The following is a 16,271-nucleotide window of genomic DNA, read 5'->3' on the forward strand; positions in this document are numbered from 1 at the left end:
CTTATTTTAATCAACAAATTGTGACATTGAAATTTAGATTTTTTTTATTGATTAAAGTATGAACTTTTGTTTATAGTGTGTGTAACATGGTAGCGAGGAGTGAGAGAAACTTATTTATTTAAAATACTTTAGTCGTTATAAACTGATGTTAACCTGAACAAAAAAAGCATGGAATATCAAACGATGGGTGTGTGTAAAAATCTATGCCGCGTGATTTTATTTTCATAAAACAGCATGGCCCAAAGTGTATGATTCCCCTCAAACCATAGTGATTTGCTTGCTATTGCAATTTTTAATTTATTAATGAATGACTCATTCAATGTTTAATTTGTTTCTGTTTACATTTAATGTTGCAGAATGTCTGTCATTCTCTCCAGCCACTCCTGTGTTTTATTTGGAGACAAAAAAAAAAAATGTGGGCTGTCGTGTGACTGAGAAACCAGAAAGCACAAAGTCCTCTGTCCTGAAGACTCTTCCATCTTGGGAAACTTACTGACTGATACCTGGGTCTCCTTCCATAAATGTTAAATAAATGTGTCATGATGTCTTCAACACATTAGAAGATTATAGGTTTTTTTTTTTTCCTTTTCCTCTTTCTTCCACCCGTGTTTTTTCTCCAGTGTGGTCACCTGCTAGTATCCACCCACTAGCCAGGTCTTTCTAACCATGTGAGTGAAGGCTAACATGTACTTCCTCCAAGACATGTAAAGCCATCAAACTCCTCTTTTTCAACTGAAGCTCATGCTGTGTGTAAATGACTCTTATTGATGGTATATAAGCAAGTTAACTACTTCCTGTAAGTTTTATTTTTGTTAGTGCCTTTTACGTTTTCGGTTCTTTTATTTTGAAGCCCTTCTGGCGTACACTCATCTGAGAGTCAGCAACTTGCCCATAGGTGTTCACACGTGAACTGCAGCTAATTGAAGAGTGTACGGAAGGAAAAGGTGTTTTGAAGACGTTGCCTTGCAATGTAAAGTTTCATTATGGATAATTAAGCGCCTAGCTGGAAATGGGAACAAGGTATTGTTTCAACTTGTTTTATGACTGATTGCTGTGACGTGTTATCCTAATTAACTGCTGAAAGGGTGTTTACATATATCGTTGTTGTATTAGCCATGCTAAGGTTAGCTTATGCAAAAGGGTGCTATATGGATAAGCTGTAACGTCGTGTTAATGCTGGTTTTCTAGCTTTTCATGTGCTTTGACCGATTTTATATGTGAGTGAATATTTGATAAATGTCCACATGTGTGGTTAACTGGCATTATGGAAATGTTTGCTTGTGAGAGCTCATTTTTTTTATTTATCCATCTGCAGCTCTTATGGTGTTTGTGAAGAAAGGTTGTGAAGGAAAGGAAGTATATTTGTGTGCAAATTAAGGATGACGACTGAACATAATAAATGCTTCTTGAAACATCAGTAAGCTTCATCATTGTCTGGCTGGGGTTCGCTATAGTAAGAGCTTGCCCTCATCGATCTGACGACTTGCTGCCATTATGACGGGCCATGATGGAGGGTCTTCTTGGCGTGCCTGCTGCTGCTACTACTTCGCCATGTGCTGTCTACATGGATTCATCATGAACATGTCCCGACGTGTCAGCACATGATCCACTTCGGCAATCCAGGCAGCGGTTTCATGGATTCGACGCAATGGTCAAGTACGGTCACATTCACTGACACTGAAGCAGAACTGTGAGTACACACCTATACAGTATTACAGTCTACAGACTGCAACAAGGTGAGCTCCACATGAACAGCCCTTTTAGACTGAACCAGTGAACTTTTCATACTCATCTTCTCATCTACAGCAAAGGAGAGAAACTGTTGCTTACACTCACACATGAACACGTTCACATAGACTCTTTTATTAAAGACATTTCATATTTTTTGCATACCAAGTACTTTGAGAAGTGTGTTCATTACAGTACTTACCTGGACATTTCCAGTTGTTTGAGTGTCTGCACGTTAATGCAGCTCTGCTAGTTGTTCATGCTCATATTCTGATTTTTGCATTTCAAGTACTTTTAAGGTTTGCCTTTATTGTAATACTTACCTGGATATCTACAGCAACTTTGTTTATTGCAAAGGTTCGATCATACTTGTTAAGAGGTTTCTTCTGACTTAATAATTTCAAATTGAGTTGATAATGTCAAAGTCAGGTAGCTTCAAGGAGACAGAGGAGCAGATGCCTGGTTCCCAGCACAAAGTTCAAGACTTCCAGAGTGAGCTCCACTCAGTGGCAGTTGTATCTGAGACACCTGGCCTGAAAGAACCTGAAGGGCCTCGACGCTCTGAACATGCACGGAACCCAACAGAGAAAATGCGCGCACTACAAGATGAAGAGGCCAAGAGAAAGGAGAAATGGCTGCTCTCCATGTACAAAAAATGGAAGCTCGACATGTGCAAAGCAAGAGATCAGCTGAAGACATACATGTCAGAGAGTGAGCTCTGGCCTCTCATTGAAGAGCTTAAGAAAGTGAAGGAAGACATAATGAACCTGTATTTTGGAATTCGAGATCTTGCCACACCTTCCACCGGCGTGAGAAGAAGAGTTGACACTTGCGAATCAGTTACCACAGAAATCGTCACCATTGCCTACGGCAGAGCAATAGACGAAGAAGGTGAGTTTAATGAGGACATGGAAAGACGCCGCCTTCATGAACTGCTCCACCGTGACTATGCAAAGTCTGTCTATGGATCTGCTGCTTCCTTGACAAGTCACAGCAAGTCTGACCAACACTCCACAGCTTTGTCCATGGCAGCCAAGCGTGCAGATGCAGCTGCAGAGCTAGCAGTGAAGGAAGCAAATTATGAAATGATGGAGGCAGAAGAAAGACAAACAGAAGTCATCAGAGAGTTAGAGGAACAACAGCAGAAGGCTCTGGAGGCACAAAGGCATGAGTTGGAGTGATTGCAGGCAGTGAAGGAAGTGCGGGCAGCTCAAGCTAAGCTAAAGGTATACGATAAAAGAGTCGGAACACGAAGCTGCTGATTGCATTAATGATGAAAGGAACAAGGAAACAGTGTGCGCCTGTAACTGCAGTCCCTCTATCATGTTGCAACACCCCCTCACACAGATTTTTTTCCCCTCTTGTTCGGGTCTTTCAAGACAGCATAGCCTTAAATAGGCTCCCTGTTCCAGAGCCATTTGTCTTCAATGGTGATGCAATACGGTTCATTGAATGGAAAGCAGCGTTTACCTCACTCATTGACCAAAGAGCAATCACACCAGTTGAAAAACTCTATCTGAAGAAACACGTTGGTGGTCCAGCATGCCAGGTGCTAGAAGGCACTTTCTTCCGGAATGATGATGATAGCCTATCAGGAAGCCTGGAACAAGCTGAATCGTCGCTTTGGCCAGCCATTTGCCATTCAGCGAGCATTCAGAGAGAAGCTTACCAATTGGCCAAGGATTCAACCTACGGATGTTCAAGGACTCAAACTTCTCAGATTTTCTGAATGCCTGTCAAGATGCCATGCCTCACGTCAAGGGTCTTGACATACTAAATGACTGTGAGGAGAACCAGAAGCTTGCCCACAAACTACCAGACTGGGCAGCTTCACACTGGAACCGACAAGTCACCCAATGCCTGAACGAGAAGCAAGAATTTCCAAGTTTCAAGGACTTTGTAACATTTGTGTCAACTGAAGCTGAGATTGCCTGCAATCCAATTACATCGCTTCATGTTCTTCATTCATCAGACTCGAACACTGAGAAGAGAAATCTCAGAGACACAAAGAGAAACAAGGCCAGTGTTCTCACCACTCGCATAGCTACAGACAACACAAATCAAAGGTCAGACCAGAGAAGGGCTAAAGCTCCATGCATCCTTTAAGATAACAGACACCAACTTCATGCATGTCCCAAGTTCACAGGGATGTTGTTGGCAGAATGACAGAACTACGTAAAGGAGAAGAAACTGTTACGGATGCTTAAAATCTGGACACGGTGCAAAAGACTGTCGTCATAGTCACTGCTGCGACAACTGCAAAGGAAGGCATCCTACAGTCCTCCATGATTACAACTATGGAAAGAGAGGGGGCGCTGCACAGTGGCGACCTGCAGCACAGTTTGTCGGCGTGTTTGATGTTCAATGTTTTTGTTCTACGTGACTTATTTTGAAAATAACGTAGATAAGTTCGACCACAGTCATTGTAGGCCACCATGAGCCGTATATGGACATTAGTTTTGTTATTATTTTTGTTAGCAGTTACCGCGGTGGTGTTCTCAGCATGCAAACCAGCCGGCGAATCTGGGGCACATATACGCTACAAGAAGGATTTTCTTTTGCAACTCCGTGATCGTACACATGACTGGATATCAGATACAAATATATCTGCAGAGATTATAAAGCACAACATCAGTAGTAGATTTGGACAGAAGAGGAAACGGGGGAAGCGAGGAGGAACGCGTCTAAAACTCAGAAGGAGGAATGCAAAAGTGCCACTTCCAACAATCATCTTGGCAAACGTCCGTTCGCTCAAGAGGAAAGCGGGCGAGTTGCGAGCAAACACTCGCTACTTGTATGAATACCGGGAGGCCCTCATACTAGCCTTCACCGAAACCTGGCTGAATGATGGCGTGTCGGACTCGGAGGTTTGTCCAGAGGGCTTTTCAATTATACGATTAGACCGCTGCAGTGAGACCACGGGCAAGGAGCAAGGAGGAGGGGTGTGTTTTATGATTAATGACCGATGGTGCAGGACAACGGTGATAAGGAAAAAATATGCACCCCGGATATTGAACTTCTGTCGCTGTCCCTCCGACCGTCGTATTTACCTCGCGAGTTCCCACAATTATTTTTGACTATTGTGTACATACATCCAAGAGCAAATACAGACAAAGCAGCCGACGTCATTTATAATATCAATCAGGAGTTTGATGAGATTTCCCCTGATGCACCCAAGTTTGTAATGGGGGACTTTAATAACTGTACCCTTAAACGTGCACTCCCCACCTATTCCCAGTATGTCACATGTTCAACAAGGAACAATAAGGTTATAGACTTGTGCTATGGATCCATTCCGAAGGCATATTCATCCTGTGCAAAAGCACCCCTGGGTAGCTCAGACCACAATATTATTCTGCTGACACCCACTTATAAGCAGGTTCTAAAACGAGTCAAACCTACTGTGAAGCAGACTCAGGTTTGGCAGGAGGATAGTGTGGAGACTCTGAAAGGGTGCTTTGAGTCTACAACATGGAGCACCTTTGAAAACTCCTCTGCCGACCTGCATGAGATGACAGAGGTCATTTCAGGTTATATAGACTTCTGTGTGGAGACACTGATTCCCAAAAAGACCAGTAGGGTGTACCCAAATAATAAACCCTGGGTGACTAAAGAGTTGAAGGGGGTATTAAACGAGAAAAAGAGGATATATGCTTTGGGAAGTAAACAGGACATGAAGGAGTTACAAAGAAAAGTTAACAAGGAGATCTACAAAGCTAAATGCCAGTACAGAGACAAGGTGCAAGAGAAATTAATGGCTGGAGATTCAAGGGCTGGATGGACTGGTATTAAGTTGATGGCAAATGCCCCATACAAGACAAACAAAAGCTCAGAACAACATACAGATGATAGAGCACGCTATCTGTTGGCCAATTACTTGAATGAATTTTTCACCCGTCATGAGCATATGGCCAGTGGCAGTAATTCCATTTTGCTACAGGATGGGTTACAGGACAATGGGGCAGTGGGAATATTCAACATTTAAGGAGGATACAGTGCGGCGGGTGTTTGAGATGATCAACATCCGAAAGAGTCCTGGGCCTGATAATATAGGAGGCAAGGTGCTGAGATACTGCTCAGCCCAATTGAGTGGGGTCTTTTGCTACCTTTTCCAACACTCATTGGATACTCAGGTGGTACCACGTATTTGGAAAAAATCATACGTGGCCCCCCTTCCCAAAGTCCCTTATCCATCTTCTCCCAAGGACTACAGACCCATTTCCCTCACCTCACTTGTAGTCAAATCATTTGAGAGGATTGTCAAAACCCACATCAACTCTTGCCAGCAAGCCCTTGACCCATTACAATTTGCATATAGGCGTGACAGAGGAACAGATGACGCAATTGTCACACTTTTGGATTATTTGTATATGCACTTGGAAGGTTTTAAGACACATGCTCGTGTCCTTTTTGCTGACTTTTCGTCAGCTTTTAATACCATACACCCACACGTTTTAGCTGAAAGATTAAAAAAAGAATTCCGCTTTGATTTTAAATTAAGTGGACTATGGACTTTTTGCAGGGCAGAGCACAGCAGGTGAAGGTAGGCAACGTCTTGTCAGATGTTCGACTTGCCTCTATTGGAACTCCACAAGGTAGTGTTCTTTCACCCTTGCTGTTTATTTTGTATACCGACAGCTGTCGTAGTAGTCACCCTGGTTGCCACATAATTAAATATGCAGATGATACAGCCTTGGTAAGCTTACTGAACCATAATGAGGCCACGCATGGTCCAGCACTGGAGGAATTTGTCAACTGGTCTGAAATGTCTAACCTGCATCTCAGTATATCTAAGACGAAAGAGCTGATCTTTGATTTCAGACAAAAAGTCTTACCAGCGCCCCCCCTCAGTTATTGGAGGAGAGGAGATTGAAGTGGTAATGGACTATAAATATCTTGGTCTAATTATAGACCACAAATTATCATGGGACAGTTGTGCAGATGCAATTTATAAAAAGGGTCAACAGCGTTTGTATTTCCTAAGGAAACTTAACTTTTTTAATGTTGACAATACAATTATGACGTTATTTTACAAGTCTTTTATTGAAAGTATTCTTTGCTATGGTATTGTATGCTGGTATGGTCACTCCAAAGTGACGCACAAAAGTAAACTGGGTAAAATCATTAAAACAAGTGGGAAAATAATGGGGTGTTAGCAAAAAGAGCTTAATAACCTTTACCTGGATAGATTAGCCAAGAAGGCAGGCAAAGTCTGCACTGACATTACCCACCCCCTCTCAGTTAAATTCCAAACACTTCCCTCAGGACGTAGATACAGATACCCTAACATCAGAACAAATAGAGCAAAGAACTCCTTCATCCCCATGGCAATTAATCAATTGAACAAGATATGGGAGATACATACTTAAAACTACACTCATACTTGTGTTAATGTACAAATTATTATTATTATTTTTTTTTTACATTTCTAGCATTGATGGATGCCTCTGACCAGTGGTCTGTATTTATTTACACGTTTTGCTATTTATTGTGTTGTGATGGTTTTTTTATTGTATGTGTTTTTTGTCACTTTGCTGTGCTGTAAGACAAATTGCCTTTTTTAAGGACATTTAAAGCTTTCAAGTCAAGGTGTTCATCTGAAACAGGGGTGAATCCAAGTGCTGCTGCTGCAACATCACTCAGTGTAACAGGCGAAGGCTCATCCTACACATCGATGGTAATACCAGTGTGGGTGTCAACTAAAAACAATTCAACAGCTGAGAAGCTTGTCTATGCTCTACTCGACACTCAAAGCGATACAACATTCATCGACCAAGAAGTGAGCGACAATCTAATTGCTGACAAGTATCCAGTGAAGTTGAAGTTGGCCACCATGAGTGGGGGAAAAAAAAAACAGTTCTCCCAAGTGAGTGTGTCTCCGGCCTTCGTGTAAAGGGATACAGTTCTGCTATTCAGGTTGATCTTCCAGTTGCCTACATGAAGGATTGCATACCCATTAACCATGCTCACATTCCCACTTGTGAGACGGCTAAACAATGGAGTCATCTCAGAGAACTAGCAGACGAAATCCAACCACTAAAGGACTGAAGTAGGACTTCTTATAGGCTACAACTGCTCCAGAGCCATGGCACCAAGGCATGCCATCCTAGGAGGAGATGAGGAACCCTGTGCAATACGGACAGACTTAGGATGGACTATTGTGGGGTGCTCATCCCAAGGCCATGATCCGTTGAGCACAAGTCGCCTGTGTCACAAAATCATGGTTAAAGAGCTGCCTCTGGTAACTTCTGCCAATGCTATTCGCATTCTAGAATCTGACTTCAAGGATGGCAGCGAAGACAGCAAAGCAGTGTCACAAGACATTGCCTTCCTCCATAAGCTAGATGAGGGTATACGGAAAAACACGCATGTCCACTATGAAATGCCCCTGCCCTTCAAAAACAGACCTAGCTTGCCTGATAACAAAGACTCAGCCATGATATGCCTCAACCACCTGAAAAGGAAACTGCAATGGGACGAAAGGTATAAGGAGCGGTATGTCAAGTTCATGGAGGAGGTAATCGAGAAGGAAGATGCAGAGCAGGTTGAAGATGGTGGGAGTGAAGGTGAGAGATGGTAGAGTCCCCATCACGGTGTTTGTCATGCAAAGAAGCCAGAAAAGCTTCGCATAGTGTTCGATTGCGCCACCAGATGCAAAGGAACCAGCCTAAATGACCACCTCCTCTCTGGTCCTGACATGCTGAACAAGTTGAGTGGTGTTCTCATTTGCTTTCGACAACACCCTGTAGCTCTGATGTGCGACATTGGAAAAAATGTTCCATCAATTTCATGTGTACGAGGCTGATCGCAACTACCTGCGCTTTCTCTGTCGGAAGCAAGGAGACTTGAACTCGCCACCCAGCGAGTTCCGGATGAAGGTGCATCTGTTCGGTGCTGCTTCTCCTGGATGTGCAAACTACGGGCTGAAGCATCTAGCTAAAGAGAATAGCAACCTCTACCCTAAAGGCTCCCGGTTCATCATGAGGGATTTTTATGTAGACGATGGGCTTGCCAGTGTTGAAAGCACTGAAGATGCTATTCAGCTTGCCAGAGAAGCTCGCAAACTGTGCACCACGGGTGGTCTGCAACTACACAAGTTTGTGTCGAATGACAGAGAAGTTCTAGAAAGTATACCGCCCTCAGAACGAGCAACTAATGTGAAAAATATGAACCTCACCTTCGACAACCTGCCACTTGAGAGAGTCCTAGGGATTCAATGGGATGTGGAATCCGACCACTTCCGGCTTAACATCAGCCTAAAGGATCAGCCTGCAACACGCCATGGCATCCTGTCTGTAGTGGCTTCCTTGTATGACCCTCTCGGGTTTGTGGCGCCTGTTCTGCTCAAAGCGAAGATCATTCTTCAGGAGATGTGTAGGCAAGGCACAGGCTGGGACGATCCTCTCCCAGACGAACTTCACCCAGAATGGGAACAGTGGAGAAGTGATCTAGCCCAATTAGATAATGTTACCCTATCCCGTACCTACTCACCTGCTGGATTTGGAAAGGTCACAAAGACAGAGCTGCATCATTTCTTGGATGCTAGCCTTAAGGGTTATGGCCAGTGAGACTTCAAAATGAAGAGGGAGATGTTCACTGTGCCTTAGTTGTAGGAAAGGCACGCATCTTACCATCCAAGGTCACAACTGTTCCGAGATTGGAACTAACAGCCGCAGTTGTTTCTGTGAAGATAAGCAACATGCTCAAGCACGAATTTGCATCTACTGGGACTGCGGAGTTCTTCTGGACTGATTTATAAGGTGATCTTAGGATATATCAACGATGAAGCATGACGATTCCACACCTTTTGTGGCTAATCATATTCAGAAGATTCATCTCAGCTCGCCCCCTCAGCAATGGAGATGCGTCCCAACCAATGAGAATCCTGCTGACCATGCTTCTAGGGGCTTGACTCCCAGCGAGCTTCGTTCATCCACCTGGCTCACTGGACCCAAGTTCTTATGGAACAAGGAAATGAAGCTGCCTGTTGCTGAGATTCCAGAGTTAATGATTGGCGATCCAGAGGTCAGAAGTGCTGTCGTGCTTGGCACAAGAACCACAGAATGAGTAAGCCTTGTTGATTTGCTTGTCTAAGCTCTCATCTTGGTCACTGGCTACTCAAGCTGTTGCACGCATACTAAGGTGCATCAGCAAGAACAGATCAAACAGTCTCACCACTGTAACAGAACGAGAACATGCAGAACATTGCATAATCATAGACCTGCAAAAAAATGTGTATCAAGAGGAGTTGAAACTGCTGAGCAAAGGGATCCCCCTACCATCTCAAAATCCATTATACTCGCTTGATGCCTTCCTTGACAAAGATGGCATCCTCAGGGGTGGGAGGTAGGCTGTGCAGCTCTTCTCTTCCCGACTCCATCAAGCACCCTGCAGTCATCCCCAAGGATCATCACATTGCAAAGATGATCATTGCTCATCACCACGAAAGGATGAAACATCAAGGCAAAGGTCTTACCATTAATGACATCAGGTCCCATGGATTCCTGGCATCAATCAGGCAGTAGCATCCTACATTTGTCAATGCGTTACCTGTAGACTGCTTCGGAAACCAACGGAAGAGCAAAGGATGGCTGATCTACCCCCTGAACATGTGGAACCATTGCCCCCCCCCCCCCCCCCCCCCCACCTTCTGTGGAATGGACTACTTTGGTCCATTTTTTACAAAGCAGGGTAGAAAGGAGAACAAGAGGTGTATGGTCTTCTCTTCACTTGCCTTAGCTCCCGCGCCATCCATATTGAGATGCTTGATATGTCCACCGACGCCCTCAGAAATGACCTACGATGCTTTATTGCCATACGTGGCACTGTTCGTCAAATCAAGTCTGATCAAGGAAGCAACTTTGTAGGAGCCAAAAATGAACTCAAAGAAGCTCTAAAAGAAGTCAGTGCAGACTGGCTGGCTGCATTTCTTGCTGAGAAACAGTGCGAGTTCAGCATGAATGCACCCTATTCGAGGCATGTCGGAGGGGTGTGGGAGAGACAGATTAGAACAGTGAAAGGCATCCTAAGGCCATGCTTGCTCTTTCTTCTGGTAGGCTAAATGGTGCTTCGCTACGAGCTTTTCCTCTATGAAGCTATGGCAGTAGTCAACAGCCATCCATTGACTGTTAACAACCTCAGTGACCTCATGTAAAGTTTCATTATGGATAATTAAGTGCCTAGCTGGAAATGGGAACAAGGTATTGTGTTTCAACTTGTCACAGCAAACAGTCATAAAACGTGTTATCCTAATGAACTGCCGAAAGGGTGTTTACATATATCGTTGTTGTATTAGCCATGCTAAGGTTAGCTTATGCGAAAGGGTGCTACATGGATAAGCTGTAACGTCGTGTTAATGCTGGTTTTCTAGCTTTTCATGTGCTTTGACCGATTTATGTGTGAGTGAATATTTGATAAATGTCCACGTGTGGTTAACTGGCATTATGGAAATGTTTGCTTGTGAGAGCTCATTTTTTTTATTTATCCATCTGCAGCTCTTATGGTGTTTGTGAAAGGTTGTGAAGGAAAGGAAGTATATTTGTGTTCAAATTATGGATGACGGCTGAACATAAATGCTTCTTGAAACATCAGTAAGCTTCATCATTGTCTGGCTGGGGTTCGCTATACTGTGTCATATGATAGCAAAACACACCTGGAGGACAGTGCTATGTGCTCTGTTCCCCACATACATAAGCTCGCAAAAGATCCCAACCAGCTGTGATTTAATAGGGGACAGAGAGTATGCCCCTGGAATGGGATGTTCAATAAGAGACAGTGGGTGTGAGAGAGAGGAGTCCAAATATATTGATTTCGGGGCATCACAGTGGCGCAGCTCCAGGGTCCTGGATTCGATTCTAAGCTCGGGTTGCTGTCTGTGTGAAGTTTTGCGAGTTCTCCCCCGTCAATGTATGTTTCCTCTGGGTCCAATGGTTTCTTCAGCAAATTAGTTATGCTTAAATTGCCATTTGGTGTGTGTGTGGGGGGGGGGGGGTTGTTGTGTTTGTTTTTTTTTTAAATTAAATATGAATCCTATATGTATGGCATTGGGGGGAAAAATGTCTAGGTTTAGAAATGCCATAATTGTCAGCAAGCTCAAATAGAGATGTGCGTTGGACTATTTTTATTTACTTTCTTTCTTACTGTGTGGACAGTTAATTTTGTTTGTACCTGCATGTGATTTTCATAACAAATTTGGGAAATTCTGTTCCCCAGAAGATAAGCAAACAAGTAGCTGAATTTAAAACAACCCTGACCAGGCAAGTCCTAAGAGAATACTGTAAATACATCATTCAGTGCCACAGTCATGTTAATGAACATTCGTTTTATTTTGCCCTGCAAGCTTCGTATCTGACCGTTTTGTTTACTCCCACAAGGAAGTAAAAAAAAAACATACTCGTATCCAGTACTGGCACAAAATATGGAAATGCCTAGGAAAAGATTGATTTTGCATACTTAATCTGTGCAAATGGCATCAGAATCTGCACTGAAGGCAACTGAAATGCATTATGAAGATACAAAGACGCCTTTTAACCACAATTGTATACTTTAACCATGAAAACACTAGCAGTTTTGGCCATTGTTGTGTGATAAACATCATAAAAGTATTGGAAATAGTATCTCTCTTTGTTTAGTTTAGCCCCAAAACCAACCTTAATCACTCCTTGTTGGGCAATCCTACCCTGATATGCTACTTATTCCAAAGGTGAAAACCATTAACTAAATCATGTGGTCTCTACAAAGAATAGATTAGAAAGTATTTATCCTCTGACTACAGCCAGGCAACAGGCAGAAATGGCATCAGAGAGAGAAACTACAGAAGAGCAGGACTCGAAATTAACTTTTTTTTCTTTGTGTCCCCCAGTGGTCCCGAATTCTGTGTTGTGTTGTCCCGAATGGAAGCAATAGCGTCCCCATTTTTTTTCCTCTCTGAAATAACCAGTGGTTAATATTATCATATGAAGTTACTATTATATTTGTAACTATGCGATTTTGAACTCTTTATATCATTTTTACAATAAGTCACAAAACACAAGTGACACATGTCCTATACATCATCTACTTCAAAATTACAGTTATTGCATTTTCAGTTTATTAAACTTTGGTGATCTCACTGTATGAATAGATACCCGTTTAAGGGGCCAACTAGCTCATTCAGAAAATGTTTCAACTCACTACATCTGCAGTACACTTTAGTTGAAAATAAGACCCCTTTTATGTTCATTTCATCTACTTATACCTTGAATATCTGTTGGCATTTATAAGGCCAACTTATAATTTTCACCATTACCGTTATCCATTTTTATGAACTTTCCGTTATCCATTTTTATGAACTTTCCATTATTCATTACTGTTATCCATTTTTATGAACTTTCGCTGCCGAAACGTGGGTGCAAATGTTAGCAACATCAACATAGTGCCAGGTCCTAGCCTAGTTGTGCTGCTGACTGACTAAACTTTCTGAACTAGAAAGACACCAAGAAAACTCACTTATTCTGTTGAACGGTATCTTCCGTCAATATCATCCACATCATTCCTGTTGTATTTTATAACGTGTCTAACAGTGTTCATTCAGTTGCTAGCGTTGCCTGCAGACCAGGCGATGACACTTTGGATCCTGAAGGTCCCGGAGACGTTATGTCTGGGCTTTCAGTTTCTTCCCCGCGGTCGGTCCGCTTCAACCACTTAAGCATTTTTGTTCTGGCAAGAGTCAGCGCAGCGTGTGTGGTAGCAATTCCATTCCAAGTCCATATAATGCGGACACCGGCCGAAGATTCTAGAACAGAATGTGCTGCTCTGTAGCCTACTGATGCAGGTGCATCGAAAGTGTAGCTACTAATGTATTTTTCGCTGTTAACGTTTTAAAATTAAAATTGACAAATTAGGTGAATGTCTACGTATGGTTTACGGCTTTGTAAATAATATTAATGTAGAACTTTTTTTTCTAGATCTATTTTTTTCCATTGTCCCGGGATTGTCCCAGATATTATGATTTTGTGTCCCGATGACATTTTTTATGGTCCCCGGGACGTCGGGACACGGTTAGTTTCGAGCGCTGCAGAAGAGCAGCGTATTAGGATTTAAGTTTTGTGGGAGGAGGGCCATTCATAATGAGCCATAGCAAAGAAACTGCATGTGACCCACAGTGCTGTCTGGAAATGCCTCAAGCATCACCAGAAGACTGGGAACTTCAAGAACATTTCAGGCAGAGGAAGGAAGAAAAAGTTGACTAAAGCTGATGTCCAGTACCTCAAGACTACATCCCTATGAGAGAGGAAGAAATCCAGCAAGGAACTGGCACAGGACCTCCAAGATGCTACAGTCTCCCCACACCTGGTTAGGAAGACGCTCTCAGCAGAAGGCCTCAAAGGTCATGTGTCGGTGCGCAAAACTTTTGTTGAGAGGTGGAAATAAGCAGAAGAGACTTAACTGGGCAAAAATTCACAGGAGTTGGACTTCTGAGCAGTGGAAAAGGGTCATGTTCTCAGATGAGAAGAAATTTGAATTATTCGGCAACGCTATGCAACAGTAAGTCAGGTGCAGAAAGGGAGAAAGATACAAGGCAAACTGTGTTTCTCCCACAGTAAAACATGGCGGAGGGGTCCTGCAAGTATGGGGAGCCATCACCTACAATGGAGTTGGTCATCTCTACAAAATAGATGGGACCCTCACTGCTGACAAGTACAGACAAATCCTTATCCATCATGCTGTGCCTTCTGGAAGAGCTCTCATTGGCAACAACTTTATCTTCCAGCAAGATAATGACCCAAAACACACAGCCAGGATGGTTAAACAGTATTTACAAAACAAAGAACAAGATGTCAGCTTGACAGTTCCTGATTGGCCAGCCCAAAGTCCTGACATGAATATAATTGAGCAAGTCTGGAACTACATGGAGCGAGAGAAGGTGAAAAGGGCTCCTTCAAACCTGCCACAGCTCTGGGAAGTGTTGCAAGACGTATGGAGATCAATTCCACTTGATTTTATTCATAAACTTTATGATGGCATGCCTGATCATGTCAGTGCACTTCAGTGTCAAGGGGTTCCATACCAAATATTGATAATATTTTAGAATGATTTACTCTGGTTACTTGTAACATTTGTTTGTTATGATGAAAATGTTTAGTTTATTAAGAGAACTTGAGAACAAAAGGTCAAATTGTGTTTTGTCATTTTGGTAGGTGTTTCCATATTTTTTGCCAATACTGGTACCTTGTTGTGTCCTGTTTGATCCCAGTCCTGATGGACACCTCTAGTCTCAACCAGATGCTCAGTGAACCTTACTGGCAAACTTTCTTAGGATAATTTGTATACAGTACTAATGTACTGTATATGGTCTTGGATAGACACACACAGATTGCACACACATTTGGGCCTCATTTCTTCCTGTTGTGTTTTCTCTACTCCCAGACTGTGAAGTCTGCAAATCCTTCTTCCTCAACAAATGCGAGGTTCATGGACCACCCCTCTTCATCCCCGATACTCCTGTTCCCATGGGAGTCCCTGACCGAGCCAGACAAACACTTCCTTCTGGGCTAGAAATCCAGAAGTCCAGTATTCCTGATGCAGGCCTGGGAGTGTTTAATAAGGGGGAGACTGTTCCAGTAGGTGCACACTTCGGCCCCTGCCAGGGAGAGCTGGTGAACCGAGAGGAAGCCAAGAACAGTGGAGACTCCTCGGTTGTGAGTTTGTCATAAATTTTATAATAAAGATTGTATATTTTTATGTAGCAAAATATGATGACAAGATGAAGGTAGCTCCAATTAATATCAATTTCTTCTTGCAGATGATGTGTGGAGTAGTGGTGTAAATCGCAAGTTTGAGCACAATGCGGTCCGACATCGGTTCTTTTAGCCAGTGTGGTGGAACTTGCCTGTTAATAAAAATACTAGTAACACCTCAGTGCTCAAGTTGTCTGTGTCTATGCGTCAGCCCTGTGATGACCTGGCAACTTGTCCAGGGTGTACCCCGCCTTTCGCCCGTAGTCAGCTGGGATAGGCTCCAGCTTGCCTGCGACCCTGTAGAACAGGATAAAGCGGCTAGAGATGATGAGATGAGACAGTATATACCCGGTGTGCTGTGAGACAAAGTGAAGTGTGCTGTGGAATTTTGAGCAACCCCATGCATTTTCATGCAGGCTCATGAAATATTTTTTTAAAATACAACAATGACTGTACTTTTTTTCATTAAAAATGTTTGTAGGTAGTCACTTTTTTTTTTTTTTTTAATCTAAATGGCCTTTAATTCCATTTTGAAAATAAATTTGGCTCCAGGGAGGAGGATTATTATTGTAGCGACCAGAAAAGGCAGTCGCTTTAGTTGTTGCCAGTTCCACGGAGCCTTGCCAGAGTGCAAAGGCTCATGGGGCTGTTAATGGTAAAGCTTGGAGAACATTAGGGGCTAAATAGCAATGAGCCGCCTTGACCAAGACTCCTGCAGTAATTGACCACCTTTGTCCAGTATTTCTGATAGGCATGTATCTTGTAGTAAAATAAAACATCTAGAACCATGTTATGTACAGAGCATAGGATGTCACATAAGTCAAT

At 42.9% G+C, this 16,271-nt stretch overlaps 1 protein-coding gene across 4 annotated transcripts in view; it reads left to right on the plus strand.

The window, feature by feature from the left end:
- Positions 1–15,627, plus strand: part of LOC132871953 (histone-lysine N-methyltransferase PRDM7-like) — a 38,462-nt gene extending 22,835 nt beyond the window's left edge. For 2 of the 4 annotated variants that reach the window (XM_060906608.1, XM_060906610.1), the window contains exon 2: positions 357–7,111. In XM_060906608.1, the coding sequence (XP_060762591.1) occupies positions 4,694–5,713 (1,020 nt within the window). In that variant the 5' untranslated portion in view covers positions 357–4,693 and the 3' untranslated portion in view covers positions 5,714–7,111. Of the gene's footprint in view, positions 1–356; positions 7,112–15,135; positions 15,408–15,511 lie in introns of those variants that run through there. The other 2 variants (XM_060906611.1, XM_060906609.1) reach the window with 2 other exon arrangements.
- Positions 15,628–16,271: the final 644 nt, after the last annotated feature.

Source organism: Neoarius graeffei, chromosome 23, assembly GCF_027579695.1.
Source record: "Neoarius graeffei isolate fNeoGra1 chromosome 23, fNeoGra1.pri, whole genome shotgun sequence".
NCBI classification, from domain to species: domain Eukaryota; kingdom Metazoa; phylum Chordata; class Actinopteri; order Siluriformes; family Ariidae; genus Neoarius; species Neoarius graeffei.